The sequence below is a fragment of the Mytilus californianus genome, unplaced genomic scaffold, assembly GCF_021869535.1.
Source record: "Mytilus californianus isolate M0D057914Y unplaced genomic scaffold, xbMytCali1.0.p SCAF_2, whole genome shotgun sequence".
NCBI lineage: Eukaryota > Metazoa > Mollusca > Bivalvia > Mytilida > Mytilidae > Mytilus > Mytilus californianus.
Genome location: NW_026262668.1, coordinates 33,022,058 through 33,039,344, shown reverse-complemented (window position 1 = coordinate 33,039,344; position 17,287 = coordinate 33,022,058). Strand labels below are relative to the sequence as shown.

Genomic DNA, 17,287 nt, shown 5'->3' with positions numbered 1-17,287 from the left:
TCAGCTGGCCATTACACAGCCTATTGTTTGAACTATGTAAATGAACAGTGGTATGAGTTTGATGATACATATGTGACAGAGGTGGATATTAACCAGGTGATGAACTGTGAAGCTTATGTCTTGTTTTATAGGTGAGAATATACATGTATCTTGATGAAATTTCATTAATTATGCTGAAAATCTTGTAGGTGATGACAAGCTGTTCAAAGTCACAAACATCTTTGTAATAATGACATTTTGTCTTGCAAATGCGAGATATAGGCATGCTAATCTGTTGGCGAAGGGTACACTATTTGTAAAAAGCATAATTTTTCAGAAGGTAGGAGACCTAGATACCTTATTTCACATACAAATATAGTCTAAAGTTTATGTCTGGCATATGTCGGATGTCATTGACCTCATTTTCATGATTCAGTTACTGCTTTGATTTTTTTTTTAGGTTTTATCACATGATTTTTCTCACTTGTTATGAGTAATAGGTCTATTGCAGTAAATGGCATTAAATATATGACAGTCTCCTACAAGAAATGCCTTTGACCTACATTTTATGCTTAATTAATCTACATTTAGTTTCATGTTTCAAATTAAGATCTAAAATGCCAAGTCAGTAAAGTCACCTACAATATATTACTTGGTGTAAGTATACATCTTTGGGAATGGCACAGAACAGTTTCAATATTTAAGACTTTCGGAAAAAAAATGTTAAAGCCCAAATGTGTTATGAAATAAAACACAAAATGTACATATATAATGGATGTATAATAAAGAAAGGTTACTTTAAAGCTCTTACAAAAGGGACATTTTGAAATTTTCAAGATTTAAATATTTGAAAAAAGTTAGCTTTAAACCAGGAATAGATAGAAATTTGGATCAGAAGTTCTCAATTATTTTTAAATATTAATCATGTTCTTGCATTTACTTGAAAGTTTCCTTGAAAATTTTTCAGGAAGAGAAATGATCAAATGGTATCACTAAGACAGAAAGGAATGAGACTGATAGAAGCACAGGAAGTATGTTATCATATAATTATTTATCGTGCTTCCCTTTGCCTATATCACCTTGCTGAATTGCTCCAAAATTGTTGAATGGAGGCTTTGAGACTTGAGCAGAACTTATCAGTGACGTCGGGATGTCTGACGAGAAGTAATTAGCGATGTCACAATGTGTGAGGAGATGTTATCAAGCTTACTTTTGTAATGTTCTAAGGGAGGGGAAAAAGACTGGAAAAAATCATGATAAACAGATTATCTGGTTTTGTGCTTATACATATCTTAAAAACTCAGCCAATCAGCACAATGTTTGCCACGCTCACTCCCCAAAAAAGTTCTCAATGTGGCTCACAGCTTATATTTTATGATATCAATGTGAAGAAATCTTGTTAATCTATACATATTCCAGGCTAGTAAGTTAAGGGGGTAATTCATCAAAGACATTTGAGACAAGACATTTATTTAATATCAAGCAGCAACTGTGGAGCTTTAAACAGCTGCAAATACCTTTATATCTTATTCTCCCTCTCCTCTTGGTCATTAACAGTCTTGTGGGTGTGACCTTGTTTACCTGAATCTGAACTGCTTATCATCTTCAGTAAACATGAAATGTCAAATAAATTTTGTTTATAGATTTGCTGTAAGGAGTACAGTATGCATGTACATATGTTTCATGACCTTATTCCAAAAACAGAACAATTTTTAAGGAGTATTTGTGTTTTGTAGAAATTTTTGATGAGAGATCAGCAATATTTTATATGTTGGTTTGTTCTAAAAGTCATATTTTTATCTGTTCTGAAGGTGTTGTTTTACTTTAATCTCACATCCAGAGGTATTGTTTGGGTTTTGTATCAGGCCTTCTTACTGGAACTATATATGATATATCAATGATATTTGCTCTAAAAGTTCATTTTATAAATACATGGTGTATTTAATAGATACCCTTTAATATTTGATGGAAGTCAATGTGACAACACTCCAAAATTATTCTGTAAAAAACATATCAAAGTAAACTGGGGTTTTATTACTGCATATTCATTACAATGTAAAATTATTAAACTAGGATTGCAATCATAAATTAAATTAAAAAAATAATTGACTCAAAAGTGGTTAAACAGCACATATTTTGAAATAGATTTTTAGTGTATTTCAAATAATGATGGCAAACTTTGTACTTATTTTCAGCCAAGTCTGATGCAGTTCTTTATTTCGAAACAATGGATAAACAGATTTAATACCTTTGCTGAACCAGGGCCAATCAGTAATCATGACTTTCTGTGTAGACATGGAGGCGTACCACCTCATAAAGTAGAATATGTACAAGAACAAGCCATACCATTCAATCAGGCTCTTTGGGAATTTTTGTACAGCAAGTAAGATATTTACAATAAATCTTTTATTTATTTGTTAAATATTGAAATAATATATTACAGATGTTTACGTGTACATGGACTTACACATGTAGTTTTAAGATGGATCATTGGTATATATTTCCTCAAATAGAATTTTCTTATACTTTGCCAAAATATAGAATTTTCCATGCTTTTATCAAAAACATAAAAAAAAGTATGGGTCACCTTACTATTTTTCAAGCTACAAGTCGTACAAAATTGCCAGAATTTGTATAGATTGTTCATGAAAAAACACATTTCTGTGAATAAAAGAAATCTATGTGATAGAATTTTGAAATAAAAATGAGAAGATAGGTTTTAAAAATATGCTTTAAGAAAATAAAAAGAAAAGATGGTGTCACCGATCTTGTTCTCTTGCTACAAGTAAAACTTGAAAATTTCTCTATCATCCCTTTATAAAAATTTCACTATTTGAGTATCTCCCCTCAAATGGCCAAGTTGACAATTTGATTAAAAAAAACACAAATATTTGGTATTTGTTAAATCAGTCTGAATAATGCAATAAATCACTTATTTTTCTTTATTCCAATAAACAGTCCAACACCTAATAGCCAATCTGTCTCAAAATTTGCAGATTTAAGCAAAGAACTAGACTGATTGTGAACTGCAGTTTTACAATCCAAGATGGCGGTATACGGTTAATCTACCTTAAAAGAAAATCCTTTATGTTATAAAAATCTTCAGAAATGTACTGCTATTGAATTATTATCTTCCTGTACTGTAATTCGCCGATAGCTTTTCCGTATGCAGTGACCTTAACCACAAGACCTCTAGTTAGTACTTAGGCAACCGCATAGAAAAAGTACTAGGGAAAAATGTGATGAAAAAAAAGGTAAACGAATGTGGAAATTATGGTCTGTGAAATAAGCTATTTGTGTTAACTAAGTAGAAAAAAAATGATTCATGTTTTACCAATAAAGTGTAAATCATTTTGATATGTTGACAGGTTTGGTGGTGGTCCAGTCTGCAATCATTTGTATGCCTGCCAGTCTTGTCAAAGAGAGCTGGATCAATTAAAACAAAGACAACAGTTGGAAATGGAAACATTCATTGATGTAGGTTGCTTGCATTTGCCATTTTTAGCTTATTTCGCCCACAGGGCCATGTGAGCTTGGCATCTGTTATCCGTCGTCCAGCTTCCATTAACTCTTACGAATATTTTCTCCTCTGAAACTACTGGGCCAATTAGATCCAAACTAATTGACAATCATCTTTGTGGTATCTTGTCTTAAAAAATGTGTCTGCCAAGGCTAAAAATAGGCAGTGTCAACAATTTATTAGTTTGTGATTAGGTCAGTTTATAGGGAACCTCTAGTGGTAGGTCAATGATATTCGGTATGCAGTTGTATTAGCAATGGCACATCTCATTTCCATGGAGATTGTTTGGCCCTGCTCCCTCAGTCATGGTCTATTGACTTTGAATGTTTTGCATAGTTTGTATGTTAAAGTTTGTGATAAGAGAGGAATTACTAATGTTAAGTCAAAGATATTTAGTGTGCAGTTGTATTAGCATTTGCAAGTCTCTTTTCCATGAAGATTACATGGCTCCACCCCCTCATCATGGATTATTGACTGAAACTTTTAAATTTGGTGAAAAGTCGGCATGGGCAATTGTGTGATAAATCTCTAGCCATATGTCAATTAAAATTAATATGCAGTTGTATCAGCATTAGCTGATATCCATGGAGATTATTTTGCCTTGCCACATCAGTCATTGTCTAGTTTAAATATATTTTATTGTTCAGAAACTAAACAAATGCATGAGACACAAGTTTTACAACTTAGTAATGTCTTCTCCAGTCATTGTCTAGTGATTATGGACAAAATTTTTAAGGAAACACTATTTTTTTTCTGACCTTTTACAACCTTTGGGGGATCTGAAGAACTGTATATTGATTTGGTGTGGCCTTAATTTCTCTTATTGTATTTTTAAAAGAGTAGTTTCCTATTGTAACAAATTGCAAGTATTTTACCATCCATTTCATGGTGAAAGTGTAATTGATACTGAAAATATGATGCAACAAGTTCTTAATTAAATCAACTAGAATTAGTGATATTCCTTCGAGGATAATATTTTCACATTAAGATATTTAAAATTTAGTATAGTGTTGTCCTGCTGCCATCTATTTCTATTTCTAAAGTTTGCCCATGGCTAACAACTTTGAAATTTCTTATATGAGTATATAAAAATCTTCAATCTTGCATATATATAATCTCTCTTAATTTCCGAAATGTATTTATTCATATTATTTTAGCCGTTATGATAAATGATGTATGTTTTTTATTTTGTAGTTAAATGAGAAATTTAAAGATGAAGATAATCCAAATGTTTTATATGCTATCAGCATGTCTTGGTTTAAAGATTGGGAGAACTTTGTCAGAGGCAAAATGGACAGTAAGTATCAGATGTCAATTGAAAAAAAAAACACAATATGAAAATTTATACATTAATTAAAATGATTATGTTATTCACAAAAATTTAGATGTGAAGCAAAAATTTCAAAGTTTCTCATAAGAAAACAATGAATAAATATTAATTAAAAAAATCCTTAGGAAATTTAAGTAAAGTTTAGTTCTTAAGATATATTTTACTATAAATATTCATATGAATTATTTCAGCACCACCAGGACAGATTGACAATTCTAGGATTACAAATAATAAGCAAGGTCAGATGACCCTGAAGGTCAACTCTGATCATGGGCAGCTATCTGAAGAAATGTGGAAATTCTTATTTAATATATATGGAGGAGGACCAGAATTAGTAATCAAACAACAAACACCATCACCTGTAAAGACCGCTAGATCAGCGTCTCCTGTCAGGTCATCATGTTCATCTCCTGTCACACGGTCAGCATCAGTGGAAAGCAAAACATCTAGATCAAAAGATTCAGGGATTGAGTCTAGTTCACAAAGGTCAGAAAGTTCAGTGAAAGAAGAGACTTCTGAGTTAACTGTACAAAACGAAAGTTGAAGGTTTTCTAGTCAATTTGGTACATTTGTTATTTTTTATTGTGCATACTTCAAAATGTATATACATTACAGTATTTTGAAATCCATCTGTGTTCAGATGAAATCCTGTAGATTGAATCACATAAAACTTGTTATGCAACAACACTGATTTTAGTCACCTTACTGTATGAAGTTGTCGTTGTAGTTTCCATCTGTATTTATTTTAGTAATGAAGGTTATTGTGAAGAAGTTATTTCATATGTAAACTCTGCCAATTCATATTTTATGTTAAGTTTGTGAGTAAGTTTGCTAAGTTTACACATAAATAAACTCCATAAAAATAACCTTTATTAATTATAATAAATTGAATGCACAGAAAATTATTTCCAAATCAAATTACATCAACACTTACAGAACTATAGTGCCTGTGTAGGAATTCATACTCATGAAGTCATGAAAAGGGTTTATACATTTTTGGGTTGTAATGATGCACACCAATGAAATAAGACATAACATACAGCATTTGAATTGTTTTCATTTGTTTTATAGGGTAACTTTGTTCCAGTTTGTTTATCTAAAGTTTATTAGTTGTCCTTGATACCAATTGAAGAATTGGATTGTTTTTCGAGTTCTGGTCCAGTTTATTTCAGAAAAGGGGGGAAAGTAGTGAAAACTGGTGTTTTTGTGCTTTTGATGTAAAACATTTATTTTTCATTCCATTTTTATTCATTTTTTTCATGATTTCCTTTTAAAAATATCCCTGTCTGTTGTGAAAACAGACTTATTGCAGCATTTGTTTTTTTTCTAAAAGCTGTAACAAACCAATTTGTACTGGCATTAGAAGTCCTGTTTTTCTATGAGGGTCTGGATGGGGTTTTACAGAATAGAGAATGGGCAAAAAGTGTAGAATAAAGGGCAATGCTGGTTTTGTATTGTTTTGTTATGCCTTATACATGTATATGTCGGTAAAAGCTCAATAGAGCTTAAGTTATGTCACTATGCTGACTCTAAAGCTTATTTATTTATTTAATATTTATGAAAGGGAGACAACTTGTATTTGAAATAAGTTAAAGTTCACACAGGTAATGCTATTAAGTGCCCTCGAGGTTAAATTATCATTTGAAGTTTCAAAGATGTAACTAATCAAGTTGCTACATATCCTGTTTTTAAAATCAAAATAAGAAAGAAGGTTTCATGAACTCTCATTAATTAAGTTGATTTTTGTGGAATTTTTAGACCGTGTGATGTCAATGACAGTTGGCTTCCTTTTGACAGTTTGACAGAATAGCGGGGAAACAGCACTTTTTCAGATTTTATTCAATTACCAGTATGCTTTCACCCTTTTCTGTACTATAAATATGTAGAACTGGGAGGTTCGATGTGGACCCTGAAGTGTGATTGTCCTTTCACTGATGTGCGATGGTCTATATGAAGTGAAAAAGTTTGTTTAAGGTCTACAGATGTGCAATTATTATTAGAAGTAGATTTTACTATAAGTAAGTAAATAACTTTGCAATCTTTTTGTACATAAAACATTTATGCCATTTCGGTATCGATGAGATGTATGTGTATGGTTGAAATAAAAAAAATTGTCAACATCAATTATCATGCTGCAATACGCTTGTTTTAGACCATACAAGTTAGGATTATGTGATAATCGTATATTATTTGAAAATCATCTGTAAGTAACCTGCTTATATTATAGTTTTATCTATACCTTTAATGTTCATCTCTTCAAACAGTGTTTGCAACATTTGAAATACAAGAATATTTCATATTATGTAAAAAAAACTTTGTCCTTTGTTCCAGTTTTATGCTAAATGAGAGATCATCTTATTTAATTTCGCTGCATACTCTTGATGATTTACTTAAAAACCTGAAAAGCTGCTTCTGACAAAGAAATAACTCCTACATCAACATGTGGACATAAAAAACATTGAAAATGTAGTTAATGTAATACATCTCACTTCAGCATTACCCTAAAGGGGGAGGGGGTCTAGAATTGGAGGTATGTACAATATTCAAATATAGTTTGTTTACATCTTAAATCATAAAGATATTGGCTTACTGAGGTTGTACCATGCTGTCCCTAGCATTATATAAAGATAAGTTTCTGTGTCCAAAAAAGTAGGATTGTATATGTATTGAATACATTTAACTTCTATACATAGTGGGATCGTGTTCCTATACATTAATATTTATTACTGGATTAACCATCACTTTTATGTCTTTTTAAATGTGAATTTTTAAGTTTTAATATATGTTATTTATTTATTTATTACTTGTATATAGAAATAATGTTTTTGATGTAAATTTATAAGTTTGATATATTCCTTGTTAGATAGAGCCTATCTGCAGTTTTTAAACTTCAATTTTACTATTTGCCATTAATTAAGGTCCAGTTCTTGTTGTCTATCTAAAAGCTGGCCAAAGTCTTCTCCTTTAAAGCCATAGCTATAGTTTGAAACAGTTTAACCTGATGTTTTTTCTATCCATTAACAAAGCATTTTAGGATGCGAGACGTCTTTTCTTTTTACAAAATATTTACTTGTGTATTTGCACATTCCATCAAGCAAAATTTAAATTCATCTCCAGGATTTATTTATGGTCACCCTAATGCAAATCTTTCCAGATTTTTTTAAAACCATTTTAGAGTGATTGAAGTATTTTCATCAAAATAACTATGAAACTAATTCCATGTTTTTCTTACCTCACCCAAAAGGTCATTATTCAATTTTCTCTTCTCTTAACATCTGTTAGTCTCTTAACTTAAAAATCATCCTTTGAAACCACTAGACCAGTTGCAACTAATTTGGCCATATTAATCCTACGGGTTTCTACTTTTCATTTTTTTATAACCAATCTTGTCAGCCAATATGGCTAAAGTTATTAAAATAGAACATAGTAGGAGAAAAAAACCTAATTAAAAAATATTGGAAATTCTGTAAGAGGATGAATATCTGTCAAACTTTTGGGAAATGATATATTAATGACCTCTTTTCAGTGAGAGTCTATGATAGAAAATTATTTTTTTTCAAACAAAACTCTTCAATGTTTGTTACTGTCTCCATGGAAACCCTATTGGACATAAGTTGACAAGAAAATGTTCAATTCAACTGTTATAATGAATAAAATGATAATAAAATAAATGTTACATTGTATATGTAGTTTGTTGATTACTCTCCAGTGGAGTCTCCAGTATGCTTTTTGTCTTGCCTTCACTTAAGCATGCTATTTTAAGCGTCTAGGGCATCAACAATGTTAAATGGTACATGTAGGTCGATGATATTTGGTATGCAGTTGTAGTAGCATTACCACATTTCATTTCTACACAGATTATTTTGCCCTTTACTTTCAGTCATGGTTCATTGACTTTGAATGTTTTGCATAGGTAACATGTTAAAGTATTAACACTGTAATTTCAAAATTTGCATTATACTATCAAAATAAAAAAAACATGCGGGACATATCTGTGTCAAAAGTTTATTATATGATATATGTTTTAATTATCAATATATATCAAAGAATACTGCTCATAATATACACGAGAGCATTTTAGGTCTTGCTTAAGATGTGAGCTTTTCAGTTCATCATTGAAGACCTTCCAGTGTGTAAAGATGCTTTTAATACATTGTTGAAAACTTCCAATGTCAGTGTCGAGATGTTATAAGTTGCTTGTTGAAGATCTCTCAGTGTAACTGTAAGTGTCAACATTTTTAGTTCAATGGTTGAAGACCTTTCAGAGAAACTGCAAAGATGGTTTAGTTCATTGTTGAATATAAAAATAAGAAGATGTGGTATGATTGAAAATGAGACAACTCTCCACAAGAGACCAAATGACACAGAAATTAACAACTATAGGCTTTTCAGTGTGTCAAGAGTTTTGAATTCATTGTTGGACCTTCCATTTTAAGTATCGAGATGTTTTAAGTTCTTTGTTGAGCGGCCTTATGGGTTATTTTCGTTCTTCGTGATCGGCGCATTTTCGCTATCGTGATCCGTTTTTCTAGATTTTATTTTTTTTCTATATTTTCTGTGAATCGTGATTGACAAAAAAATCAACTCGTGATTTGTGATGAGACCCCCCCATCAGGCCCCTCTTTGTTGAAGATCTTTCAGTGCAAGTGTCAAGATGTTTTTAGTTTATCGTTGAAGACCCTCCAGTGTTAGTCAAGATGTACAGCAATAAAAGCATTGTTTTTATGCCCCCGCCTTAGCGGTGGGGCATAAAGTTTTACCCTTGTCTGTCTGTACGTCCCAAAATTGGTTTCCGTTCTCTAACTTGAGTTTGCCTCAACCAAATGTTATGAAACTTATACACAATGCTTATTACTACACAATACAGATTAAGTACGAAATTTGGTGGCGACATTTTTACCATTCTTGAGTTATGTCCATTTATAAACATAAAAATTGCTGAATTTTTCGTTTCTGTTCTCGAACTTTAGTTTGTCTCAACCAAATGTTATAAAACTTATACACAACCGTTCTAGAGTTCTGCGTATACAAATAGAAAAATTGCTGAATTTTTAGTTTCTGTTCTCTACTTAAGTTAGCATCAACCAAATTTTATGAGACTTACACACAATGCTTATTACCACAAAACTCAGATCAAGTTCAAATTTGGGTAGCGTCACTTTTACCGTTCTTCAGTTATGTCCCTTTATAACTATATGATATGCAAGCGGGGGCATCATCTGTGTCCACTATCCACATTTATTTATATACATTTGTACCATTTATTTTTCCAGTAATTCATTGGATCATTCTCCTGTACACCCATTTTTTTCTTTCAGGTACCTTTTATATCAATGGGTTTTTGACCAATTCTGAAATCTTCAATATGATTCCTTGTGAAGATATTGCCCTTAAATGATAACTTTTTTACCAATTTAAGAGGTTTTCCCTATTATGTGTATCTTTAAAGAGCAAAATTATAAGCATTTAAGGTCAACAAAGATGCAAATATGACTGAAACCATCAGACGAGATTCTTACTGGGGTTGTTGTCCAACAATTTTTCACTAGCAAAACTTAGTAAATCTGTTGTCAGACTATAAACAATTAAAGTTCAATTAATTCTCAATGTCATATTAGAAATTTATGAAAATGTAAAGGGAGCTTACATCAATAGATATAAACAATTCACCAAAGTTTCATGAGAATTGCTGACAGCATTTTTGAGTTATTGTCAGAAAACTGGAAAATCCCCCCTTTTTTAATGAATAAAACCCCATAACTCAGAAATGTAAAATGTAAAATTTATAAAATTCTAAATGGAGCTTACATCAATAGATATAAACAATTCACCAAAGTTTCATACGAACTGCTGATAGCATTTTTGATTTTTTGTCCGAAAACTGGAAAATCCCCCTTTTTTTATGAATAAAACCCTGTAACTCGGAAACGTAAAATCTAAAATATATAAAAATGGAAAGGGAGCTCATGTCAATATATATAAACAATTCACCACAATTTCTTGCAAGTTGGTGAAAGCATTCTTGAGTTATTGTCCGAAAACTGGAAAATCCCCCTTTTATAATGAATAAAACCCCATAACTGGGAAACGTAAATCTAAAATTTATAAAAAACGAAAGGGAGCTCACGTCAATAGATATAAACAATTCACCAAAGTTTTATGCAAATTGGTAAACGGGCGTATAAAAACTATAATACTGTGGTTTCCTTATTATTCATTGGATCCCATGTGTATTTAAAAGGTTAACCATGAATTTTAATGTTCAACAAAGTACAAATTCACTTTAAGCTGGTTTAAACTTTTAAAGAGGAAATCACGACAAACATGGCCGCCATGGCGAAAAATAGAACATAGGGGTCAAATGCAGTTTTTGGCTTATATCTCAAAAACTAAAGCTTTTAGAGCAAATCTGACTAGGATAAAATTGTTCAATTGGTCAAGATCTATCAGCTCTGAAATTTTCAGACTAATCGAACCCATTGTTGGGTTGCTGCCACCGAATTGGTAGTTTTAACAAAATTTTTCAGGTTTTTTGTTATTATTTTGAATATTATTATAGATATATATAAACTGTAAGCAGCAATAATTTTCAGCAAAATAAGATCTACAAATAAGTTCATATGACCAAAATTGTCAATTGACCCCTTAAGGAGTTATTGCCCTTTAAAGACAATTTTACACAATTTGTTCATCAAGTTTGCTAACATTTAAAAATCTTCTCCTCTGAAATACAGGTGAGCGATTCAGGCTCTTGAGAGCCTCTTGTTTCATCAATCCACAGCACACAGAAAATGCACAATAAAAATGATCAGCAGTAAAAGATCTACAAAAATGCTTCGACTTAAATCAATTAACAAATAAGAGTAATTGAATATATATACATCAATGAGACAGCAACCCTATGTACATCTGCAGAGAATTCCAAAGACTAAAGGTCAGTAAATCCTAACATAATAGATGAAACTCGTGTCTAAACAATATGAAAAACTTGTCCACTGTCAATAACAGATTACTATCCAGGGGGTGACAACAGAAAAGACTTTGTATAAAGCTTTTTATTTCAGTAGAAGACCTCGATGATTCATACCTTGTATGCAGATGCCTTTTGTTATGTAGTTTTCAACTGTCATGTCCATTGTCCTTGACCTGATTTTTGTGGTCCAGGAAACTGCTTGAAAAAAATAAATAGTTTTTTGTCATGTAAAATACTCCCTTTTTATGAGTACAATGATAACTTTATTTGGTATATGAGATCCTTGCATGGTTCACATGTCCCTCAGACATGTGATCACTGGACCAAACCTCATTTTATGGATCAGTGATCAAGGTGAAGTCTGTATCTGAAATACAATAAGTAATAGGTCATGTAATGTGTCTGTCTGTTAGGGTTCATCTGATTTTTCCTCATTTACATGGGATTATTGATAATGTTAAGCTGATGTGATATTTGTAATAAAAGGGACTATTACAGATTCAATTATGATAAGTAAAGTAGCTAGTAGGCGTGACATTTCATCATGTGAACTCTTGTTAGATTTATATGTAATTTGAAGTTTATATTGCCCAATAATAAAAATTCTTAATAAGGGGTACAATAAACCAAAATCTATAAAAAGAACTTTTAATTTTTAATAGTCATGATATCAGTTCATGTCCAAAACCTTAAGTTTATATGACATTGATTATGCAATCTCAAGGAATTTACTAAAGTGGACAGAAGCTCTTTCAGATGAAGTGAGCCAGATGTAATATATATCATATCATAAAGGTATGCTGCTATGCACAACAGAAAAACTCCCAATTTGGAAACTAAAATCAAAAATATGCGGCAGTTCCCACTCAGATCTGCATGCTACTCTAAATTTATTGGAGTATTAAGAAGTAGATAACAATTTAACTTGTTGCATGTAAATGTATTCAAAAATAGAAAATTATGAAAATAGCTTAGCATCAAATTCAGGACTGAGCTAAAATATTTTCAATAATTTTTGTAACATAATTTGCATAAATACTGAATTCTCTGGATACAGAAAAAATGCATTCATTGATGTACAACAGTGTTCCAGCTTGATCATTTTTACAGGGCGGTCCGCCCGCCCTTTCCCGACTGACGCCCTGCCCTTTTTCGCATGTCCATGTCTTTATTGTAGTAATATTTTGATGAAAATACTATAATTCTACCTGTCTTCAAGTTTCTGACAAGTTTATGACCCTCAGCTTATTAACATTAATAGCAGGTGTTATAAGTTGTGATTACAGGTAATCTGCTTATCGTCATCAGATGGGTCACTAATCCTTTAATTAAACATCATGACTGACCATTATGATTATTTTTCCAAGTAAAATAGGTCAGTCGGCATTTCAATTTCAATATTTTTAAAAAGACCACAATTTGCAGTTTGTTTATCATGTTTATCCATAGATGATTTTGTAGTTTCGTCAATTGAACAAAATTGTTTTTCCCTGGAGGGTTCGCATTTTAATTTCAAAATTGTAACAATTGATGCCCAATGGAATGTTTAACATCTGTTGAAAAATATAAACATCAATGAAAGTTTAATATAAAGTTATAGGTTACCAACTCCATCATTCTAACCATATCTCCTGATAAAAGCTTCTTGTTTGATTAGGATTTGTTTTCTGATGAAATAATTCTTGATCTCTTAAACTTGACTTTCTACAATTTTTTGTTGAAGGTATAGTTGTGAGACAGTTCTGTAATTTGTCATGAGCAATTGATATGAAGTGTAGAAATGCTGAAAGTTTGGATACAAATAAAAAAGTAAGGGTCTTTAGGTTAAACTATTATTTATATTTAAAACATTCTAATATCTTATGAATTTAAGAATCCATATCCAATTCACTCACTAAAGATCTTAAGCATGAAGTCTAACTCTGACTACTATTAACTTGAACCCTTATCCACCTAAGCATGCTAAGTGACCTTACAACTGAAAAACCTTTTAGCAGCAACTTGGGTAGAAACATATATAGTAACAGAAGTGTGTTAATATTTAAATTTTAAATAACCTCATAACCGGGGGGGTAGGAGGGGTCCTGATCCTGAAATCCCGGGCTTAAAAACATGGAATCCTGAGGTCCCGAATTAAAAAAAAAAATTTAAATCCCGACATCCCGAACTTCGAAAAAAGAATTCCCGGATCCCGAACGGATCAATCCCGAAATCCCAAGCTTAAAAACACCCGATCATACAAACAATGTACCAGTATTAAAGCCAGAATTATTTTTTTATGTGAGGTGAACAAAGCATGAATAAAAGGAGATGTGGGTATATGCAAATGAGTCAACATGACAACATACAAAACTTGAAAAGACAACTAATTTATAATCTGATAATACCTGTGAGTTTAAAGGATAAATACAAATATTTTTCTATTAATATAATATTCTAAACTCAGGTAATTGTATTTTTATTGCATAATATCAATATTGTTATACTTTATGCCTAAATTCATACTCAACTGATATAAAAGTACTTTTAACATCAATATATTACAGTCTACAAGTACAATCAAGGCTTTTGATTTTCAAAACTTTGTACATCAAAGTTTTAAAAACTGATATATACATGTTAGTAAGAATATCTAAAATGTATATAGAAGGTCATAACTTTGCTTGATCATCAAGTACAAAAATGTGTGTTGATTCTGTTGACAAACACCAATGATCTCCCATTGCATTCTTTATTCATTAGCTGATTTCTTCATTCATTTCTTTGGCTAGTTCACTAAGTTGTTTCATGACTTCTACTGGATACCTACAACTAGTCATACGGACATTCAAATAACATTGAGACAAGCAAACCAGACGATCATCCTCAAATTTGTCATGATGTGCTTCTAAAAACTTTTTCCTTTCTCTCCATTCTGTATTACTTTCATAGGGAGTTCTGTACTTTTCAACATCTAAGGTGTCTTGCATTTTCTGAAAATAAACATCAAAGCATTATCAATACTGTGATAAATAAATCATGTTTTCTCAGACTAAAGTACATGTATCATCCCATCCAATCCTCATCGCCAGAAAGATCCGAACGTCTTGATTATTCAGATGGTATTTCAATGATAACTAACAAAATACAATTTGTATCGCTGTAGCGACGTTAGGTAATACGCTAATGTCACGAATGTTTGTGTGGTACTTTCCCCGAGTAATCGCAGATAATTACATTAATCAGTACACATACAAGGGATAAAGTGTAAGGACATTGTATAGCAATATATATTTAGATACATGTATGTTTTAATTTATCAAAAACAAAATCCATGTTAGTACCAACAAAGATGACAAAAACATATTCAAAGATCTCATTTTGGGTACATGTATTTTGAAAACCTTTTAAGAATAAGTTTATTCAAAGGATCAATGAGTTTACATGGACCGTATCTAAACTTACAGGCTTTATAAACAATATCCCCTTAAAATTTAGGATGTGATATCCTGTTTTAATAAGAATTCTAGTCTTCATTTCATTTCAGACAGGGATTAACAGTCAAAGGTATAACTCTATAGGGTTATTAGAGAAAATATCATACATGTGTTATAACAGATACTTTCATGAGTTGTCTACTCTTTATTCCTAAAATTTTCTTAATCTGTAGTAACATATGTTTGTTATTTGTTTTAAAAATAAATAATAAATATTTTAATTTTTAATGGGCACTTGGGAATTCTTGAAACTTTGCACAGTAACTAAATATATAGCCTTGATAACTAATTTTCCAATTAAATCAATACATTTGTTATTAACCATGGTATATCAATGAGACAAGGCTTTTAAGTGATAAACTTAGCTGTATTAACAAGGCTTAGTTATTACAGGCATGCAACTTATTACATGGGACACTTGAGAATTACTTGGAAGCTTGTGCAGAACCTCATTACATGCTGAGACTGATCATTAATTCTTAAAATAAATTAAAATACATTGTGATTAAGCATGATATATATCTGAGCAAAGGCTTTGAAGTGATAAAGAGAAGCTGTAATAACACCCTTTAGTTATTACAGACATATTTTTTCTGTAATAACATAGTGTACTATACATGATTGCCAAACTATGAACTTGTATATCTTTCTATAGTTTAGTTAACATAAAGACAATAATAATATCAATAGAACTTGTATACATTTTAACAAAACAAAGGATGTATATTGCCCCTTTAATATGTTAATAGTTTTCACAGTTTTTGGATTTTTTAGTCCACAATAACAAATGTATGTTATTTTTTTCTCTAATAACCCTATAGAGTTATATCCCTGACTGATTATGGGAATGAGGGGACGGGAAGCAGGAGTCATTGGGACAGAACCAGGGGAAGAGGGGGCGTAAAAATGAGGATATGCTTGGGAAAATGTTTTGACTAATTTTCGTCTGGGATACCGGGAGTATGGGAAGTGGGAATCAGGCCCCCATGTCCACCAGCTTTGATGAATATGGATATTCTTTATAGGCCCTTTTTGGTCATAAAGTCCCCAACGTTTCTACCTACTTATACATCATTCACTGCTTTAAAAATTTGATGCTTTTGTTTGAGCGTTACTGCAGGAAAGCACGCCGCATGAAATTTAGACTTGTGATTGTTTTCTTTTGTAAATATGCTAGGATTTATCACTGGGATTTATACGTCTTTGGGTCCAAGGTTTATGTTAGTATATGAAATACCTTAGTCTTGTTCCTGCGTTAGTGTATTTCTGATTCTGCTTGCAAATAAAACGATTTTAATCTCTGTCGTGCCGGCAAATCTTCTTAGGGCCCGATATGGGTGGTCGGTAAAAGTGGTAACCCGAACCCGAACCCGAACCGGAATTTGCCGGAAATTCGCCGAACCGGAAATCTTTAAATATGTTTTGTTATCATTCTTTAGAGATTTTTGTTACAAACATTAATGGATATGGTGTTAAATATAAAGTTTTATGTTATGTATGAGTACGCTTTTGTTCTTAACTTACTAAAGATTGAAAAATAAGTTTTCTATATTTCCACCTTGGTAAAAGTGGTAACCCAAACTCGGGAACCTATTTTTCTTTATTTTTCTCTGTTTTATATGATTTCTTGAGGAACACTCTGATTTCGTGTGATGAATATCATCTTTCATATCATAAAAATTTCAAACTGTATAAAACACAACCATGTATTTCAGTTCTAAAGGAATAAGTGGGAAACCGAACCCGAAAGGGAGACAACTCGTTTTTGATATAGTATGCACAGGTAAATGCAATCTCCGGCGCAGAGCTCACATCCGTTCCGTACTTACTTCGTATCACTACACTTAATAACATTGTATTGTAGTGTACTGAGTATACGGAAAGGAAACGAGCGCTGTACGGAGATTGAGGTAAATGAACACAATAAAACCGTACCGCATTCCGGATGGACTTTGGTATGAACCAGGGCTCTGGAAAGATTTTAACCACTTCAATGCTTTTAAGATTAT

The 17,287-nt window shown here is 31.7% G+C and overlaps 1 protein-coding gene and 1 long non-coding RNA gene across 2 annotated transcripts in view; one reads left to right on the top strand and one right to left on the bottom strand.

Annotated features, from left to right (window-relative positions):
- LOC127729726 (ubiquitin carboxyl-terminal hydrolase 20-like) overlaps positions 1-8,512 on the top strand; it is a 34,419-nt gene extending 25,907 nt beyond the window's left edge. The window contains exons 16-21 of the mRNA XM_052237600.1: positions 5-131; positions 947-1,010; positions 2,175-2,362; positions 3,348-3,456; positions 4,694-4,796; positions 5,021-8,512. Coding sequence (XP_052093560.1) covers positions 5-131; positions 947-1,010; positions 2,175-2,362; positions 3,348-3,456; positions 4,694-4,796; positions 5,021-5,373 — 944 coding nt within the window. The 3' untranslated portion in view covers positions 5,374-8,512. The remainder of the gene's footprint in view (positions 1-4; positions 132-946; positions 1,011-2,174; positions 2,363-3,347; positions 3,457-4,693; positions 4,797-5,020) is intronic.
- Positions 8,513-14,244: 5,732 nt separating this feature from the next.
- LOC127729731 (uncharacterized) lies at positions 14,245-16,617 on the bottom strand. The gene is made up of 2 exons (XR_007994814.1): positions 16,516-16,617; positions 14,245-14,774 (listed from the first exon to the last, which is right to left on the bottom strand). It is a non-coding gene; the product is annotated as an uncharacterized LOC127729731 (long non-coding RNA).
- Positions 16,618-17,287: the final 670 nt, after the last annotated feature.